This window comes from Cicer arietinum, chromosome 4 (assembly GCF_000331145.2).
Source record: "Cicer arietinum cultivar CDC Frontier isolate Library 1 chromosome 4, Cicar.CDCFrontier_v2.0, whole genome shotgun sequence".
Taxonomy (NCBI): Eukaryota; Viridiplantae; Streptophyta; class Magnoliopsida; order Fabales; family Fabaceae; genus Cicer; species Cicer arietinum.
The window spans coordinates 60,170,860-60,176,892 of record NC_021163.2 but is presented as its reverse complement, the minus strand read 5'-3'; the positions used below and the strand labels follow the sequence as shown (position 1 = coordinate 60,176,892).

At 33.8% G+C, this 6,033-nt stretch overlaps 1 protein-coding gene across 1 annotated transcript; it reads right to left on the bottom strand.

The window, feature by feature from the left end:
* Positions 1-2,167: 2,167 nt before the first annotated feature.
* Positions 2,168-5,693, bottom strand: LOC101514587 (EIN3-binding F-box protein 1). Its single transcript, XM_004498683.4, has 2 exons — positions 5,468-5,693; positions 2,168-4,796 (listed from the first exon to the last, which is right to left on the bottom strand). Exons 1-2 carry the CDS (start codon positions 5,490-5,492, stop codon positions 2,896-2,898), a joined length of 1,926 nt encoding a protein of 641 aa, XP_004498740.1. The 5' UTR covers positions 5,493-5,693; the 3' UTR covers positions 2,168-2,895.
* Between the last annotated feature and the right edge of the window lie 340 nt (positions 5,694-6,033).

Genomic DNA, 6,033 nt, shown 5'->3' with positions numbered 1-6,033 from the left:
ACTAAAAGTTAAAAAAAAAAAATAGAAATTAAATACAATGTTGAGAAAAAATAAATAAATAGATAAAATAAAATAACACAATTAAATAAATAAAAAAATCTAAAACCGAAGAAAAAATCACGATGAAAAAATAATACTATATAAAAATTATTATAATACATAAACTTTTAAAACACTGTACAACTTCAATACAATTATATTCTTTAAAAAAATATCTAATTACTTTTACAAAATTTTAAAAAATAAATAAATATAACTTTAAAATATTATTAATTGATGTAATTTATAATTAAAAAAATAAAATTGTATGTAATTTTAACCTCCTCTTTATTTACAAAACTAAAAAATTTAAGACAATTTCTCCTTCATAATATCAACCAATTATAACAGATGTCATAGTCTTCTCCCTGAGTCGGCCTAATCATGTCTCCCTAAAGAGGATATATATCGATATCATATCATATTAATATAAGAAAAGAAAAAATAATATTTTGAAATAAAAGTATATAGTGGTCCCAATGTGGGACATATGTTTCCATGTCTGTCTCTACCAAACGTATAGGGAAACTTGGGATGTTGGGTGACTTTATTACAAGTGGTGCACGAATTCATTATTGCTTTACATCACAACAATGCATGTGACATTGCATGTGTCATTTTGTAGTCCATCTCTGACAACATTAATTTCTAAGAACCATTGAACCTAACACAATAAAGATTTATATGGAACACATTTCAAATCAAGTTTGTGTAACATGAACCTCCACGATTCACAATATACACCGCGGATGAATCAAGTACACATACATAATTCGTTATTCTATTTATTCCCTACTATGAAGATTTGTTTTTATTTATTTATTATCTGATTTCAAATATTTTTAACAGAAATAGGTAAAGAAAAATAATAAAATTCTTCCGCTCATTTGTAGATAAAAACTTTAACAAATAAAATAAAATTTTTAAATAAAATAATAATTTAATCTTATGATTTTAATATATCAAATTCTCTTAAAAATAATTGTAAAATGAGAGTTACTTTGATTAATAACAATTTCTCTATTCTCCAATGTCTTAAAAAAGATAAAACAAACAAATGTTAAAGTGAACGATTGACGTGTAAATAGATTTATCTTATATGACATTTTCACTGAAAACTTATATATCATTAAATTTTATTTTATTTATTTAATTTAACCCGCTGACAACCTAAAATTAAATGTCAATAATCATTTTTTATTTTTATTACTTAAATAGTGATTTTAGTGATATCAATTTATAAAAAAAATACACAATATATATATATATATATATATATATATATATATATATATTGTATTCAATTAAATCATCGTCTTATTTATAAAAATAAGGAAGATTACGAACTATTACTTCTAAAAAAATATCACCGATTGTTGTTAAAATTTTCAATAATAATTTTTAAGTATCAATCAAAGTGGTGCTCTTATAAAGGGATCTAATACAGAACTCACCATTATTACATTCTAACTTGTTTACTAAGCAATATACTTTACTTCTCAAAATGTGCAAAGTAGTGTTAATTTACACTACTTGTACCATTAGAGAAAACCCTTGTAATAATAAATTAATAGTCAAGCTGCAAAAGTTTGAATCACAATTCACAAATATAAAAAACTTTCTTGCGTTTTAACCTAAATTTAAATGTATCTCAAGCTTCTTTCATATGATGAAAGATGACTTTAAATAAAATGGGACCACCTCAAAACTATGCTATATAAACATCATTTAGAGTCCCTTGTCTTCTCCACCAAGTTCAAGAGACAAAATCAAGTGATCAAAAAACTAGATAAAGCCTTAAATTAAAATCTTTAAAATAGGTAGGTACCAAATAAAGCTTTGCTCCTAAGATGTATCTCAAGCCTTCTTCTCATGGAGAAAATTGACTTCATGATAACGGAATAATTTGTTAACAAATTTGTAAAAAAAAAATCAGAGTATACATATACTTGAGGTGCTAGTTTGGTTGTAAAAGTTCTTGTAACTTCAACATATTGAGTTCAAATTCCATCAACTGACGGTTGTAAAATAATCACTAGTGGTCACTATGATTAATCAAAATCTCCCCCTATCCCAAATTTAAAAAAATAATAATAATCAAAGTATACACGAATATAAAAACATATGCTTTTGGAAAGAAACTGCAATTTTATTTCATCATTGTGGTAATATACCATACAACCCAAAAGGCAGATATCAGCATGAATACACAATATAGAAGTTGTTACAGTGACAAGTTCATAAAAAAATGAAGCCTTCAAAAAACTAGGGCCTTGGTATAAAAAAACAACCTTTCCCGAAGGAAGAAGATTGTCATGGCAGACCAGTATAACTTCGCTGCCACGGCCAAGGACCCCAAAAAACAAGGCATCATAACTCCGAACCTGACAACTGTAACCACCCTAACAAAAGCACAAATGTCAAAACTGACCTTCAAGCGAAAACATCTATAGACACCATGGTACAGATAACTGTAAAAACATAAACAGGGAAATAAGACACTGGCAAAACCGATGCAAAGCCGAGCTCAAAAACATCGGGTGCCAACGAAAGTAAACAAAGATTCCTAACTCCAGAACCCGGTAGCTGCGTTCTCAGAGATATGCAGCCATTTAAAAGGTGGCAACCAAAAATATGGTGCCGAGAACAGAATTCCAGTTAATGGAATCTGCAAAAATGGTGGCTAAATGACTGCATACTCCGGAAAAAGGGACCCGAGTCACTGGATGATGATCAAGACCCACAGTTAATGGACCAAAAAACTACCATGCAACGCTAATCATAATAGATGTGTAACTAGCCTCCTGTGTGTTCTGACACGAGCATAAACTGCCGAGTGAGGTTAAATCTTGCAGTTTATGAGAGGATGTCACACCTCCAAAGAAGTTCCACAAGCATTTCAACCGCGCTGCTGCTGATTGAATTGCAATGCTGGATATTCAGTCCCAAAAGGGTGTGGCCCAATTTTCTCAAAGCAGGCAAACTCCTGTCCGTAACCAAAGTGCAACCTGATAGAGAAAGAACCTGTAGGTTTAACTGTTTGGCGTGTGCCAGGGAAGCTATCCCAGCATCAGAGATTGCACACATGGAAACATCAAGATCAGACAGCAATTGGCAATGTTCAGCAATTGCTACCAAGCTAGCATTGCTAATATTTTTACATCCTTCGAGGTTCAGAAGCTCAAGAGTCCAACCATGCAGATTGACGAGGGATGAAACTACTTTGTCTGTAAGATTTACACAGCCGCTAAGATTAACTTTAATCAGACCAGCCTCAGAGCTCTCAAGCAGTGGAAGCAACCCAGCATCGTTCACTCCCTTAAGTCCAGTCAACTCAACCTGTTGAAGCTGCGGGCACAACTTTCCCATTACAGATAACGTAGCATTGCCAAATCCAGGGCAGTTACGGATCGATAATGAACGAAGTGATTCACAAGGAGATACTGGCGACAATTCCAAGTCCAGATCTTTGATTCCATAGCAACTTGCCAGAGAAATAGCCTTCAATTTTGCACCACAGTTAAAAAGGACGCCGAAAAACCCGAATTGGGTAATTCGGTGGCACTCTTCCAATTGTAGACTTTCAAGTGATGAAGCAGCCTTGGTGAATGAAATCAATCCATTGTTTGAGAGAAATGCACACTTAAGAAGTTGAACGCTTTTCAGATTAGGACAACCCTTTCCAATAGCTTCAAGGCCGACATCTGTTACTCCTCTGCAGGAGGCAATTGTGAGTGACTTCAGTTTATGCAATCCATTACCATTGCCCATAACCCAGAATCCCCTCTCACTAACATTTGGGAGGAAATTAAGGACAAGATCAGTAACTGTTTTGCCATAATGTCCAATAACAGCTAGAGAGAGATCAGAAATAGTCAGTGCCTGGAGCTTCACCTTTGTCAGAGCCAAAGAAGTTGAAGAAAACAAGCCAGCGATTCCCTGATCACCAACACCGGCACAGTCCTTGATAGACATAGACTTTAGATTGGGGCAGCACTTTCCAATGGCTTGTAGACCTTCATTGTGAATGTTAGAGCACGACTCTAATGATAGCTCGGTCAGATTTGGACAGTTCTTTGCAACTGCGATTAAAGCCTTGTCAGAAATTGCAGGGCATTTGCAAAGGTCAAGCTTCTCTAGCTGTTGACATCCACTAGCAATCTCAATTAGGCCTTCATCACCAACAGAAGAAACATTCCATAGAGAAAGAGCCTTTAGAGAAGGGCATCCACTAGCAACTGCTTTGAGACCTAGAGCAGTCACCCCGCAACCCGAGTTGCTTCCACGGATGGAAAGCTTCCCCAATCCTCCTCGTGATGCAGTTCCAACTGCAATGGCAGCAAGTCTAACATCTGTTGCCTTCTTTCCTTCCAAACTCCGGGAAAGGTATCCCTCACCTCCAAACTCTTCACTGACACCTTCCATTTTATTCTCGTCATCACTTTTGTTGCTACAGATTTCACTCTTGCAAATATTGCTTAGAAGCATAAGCCACCGTTTGGAAACACAAGCACATGAACTCCTTTCTTCACCTACCGGCAACCTTCTAAATATCTCAAAGAGGCACTCATCTGGCAAAGATTCAATAGATGTTTTTTGTTTCTGCGTGAACCATTCTCCATCGAAAACAAATGGAACACTGACGCGTGATCTCTTCTGAGGAGGAAAGTAGGCATCAACTTGATGACCAAGAGACGGGAAGAAACTTGCTTCCTTGGGGTTTGTGTATATTGACCCAGAAGGGCAAAAGTTATCACCTGAGAACCCAAACGTTTGCACAAATTGATCAGGAAAGAACAAATCAAGTAATATAAACATTATGAATGGTGTTATTTTGTGAAATATTTTTTTTATCAAACAACATAAATCAATAGTATATTTCTTAAGAATTCCGTTGTATACTCTGACATTAACACTAGGTTCATGTCAACTTACAACAAAACTGCTTAATTTGGATGTAAAATAAATAAATTACTCAAAGCAGAATCATCTACTAAAACATCACAAATAAAATAAAATAAAATTCTTAAAACAATTCCATGCTGAATCATCTCACTATCTCATCAAAACTATGAATCTTTGAATCTCTTGATCCGCTAAGCAATCAAAAACATTTGGCACAAAAAACCCTCTCAAAGATCTATAACACAAACTTTCACTACCCAGTTGAAATTTCACAACTCAACCACATGATGATCCATAACACATACTAAATTAAGAGAATTAACAACGATCCATAAATTATTTCGTTCAAAAAAAAAAATAGAAAATCATTATCAAAGAATAAAGTTGACATACAAAAACATCAAAATCATCATCTAATCTACAAAACCATAAGCCACTAATTTTGGGGGCAAAAAATAAAAACACACCCACAACCTACAAATCAACCAATCGAAGCAAAAACACATAGAATGAACAAACTTACCGGAAAAGCCGAAGACTTGAGACATGGGCACAGCTGAAACAACCGTGTGCAGTGTTTTCCAGAAAAGAACCCTCGAAAGAGAGCAAAAAAAGCAGCAAAGAAGAACAATAAGAAGACGGTGATTATGGTGTGTGAGTATTGAAGGCAAATATGCATATGAAAAAGAAGAATTAGGAAGGTATGTATGAAATCGTGGAAACCCTAATTGAAATAGGGCAAAAAAAAAGAAAGAGGAAAAGATAGAGAGAAAAAAGAAGGGGATGAATGATGTGTTTGTGAAAGAGAAGGTATAGTTAATTTATTGGAAGAAACAAGTGGGAAACGGATTCCCGTACAATGAATGGTGTTTAGGAACACATGCAATGTATCTTCTATTCAATATTCAAAGTGGGGTTTTTTTCTATTATTCTTTTTTCCCACCATTCTACTACATACTACCATTAATTCTACCGTGGTTTTATTACGTTTTATTTTAGTATACTTCATACGCTTTCTTTCTAAATTTAATTTCATAACAGTTTTTTATTGTTTTGATTTAATTTTTTATTTAAAGAATAATTTTATTT

Bases quoted from the DNA above. Each gene is read 5' to 3' on its own strand.
- LOC101514587 (XM_004498683.4), bottom strand. From the start codon at position 5,492: ATGTCTCAAGTCTTCGGCTTTTCCG. The intron at 4,797-5,467 runs GTAAGTTTGTTC...TTGGGTTCTCAG, and splicing joins TCAAGTCTTCGGCTTTTCCG to GTGATAACTTTTGCCCTTCT.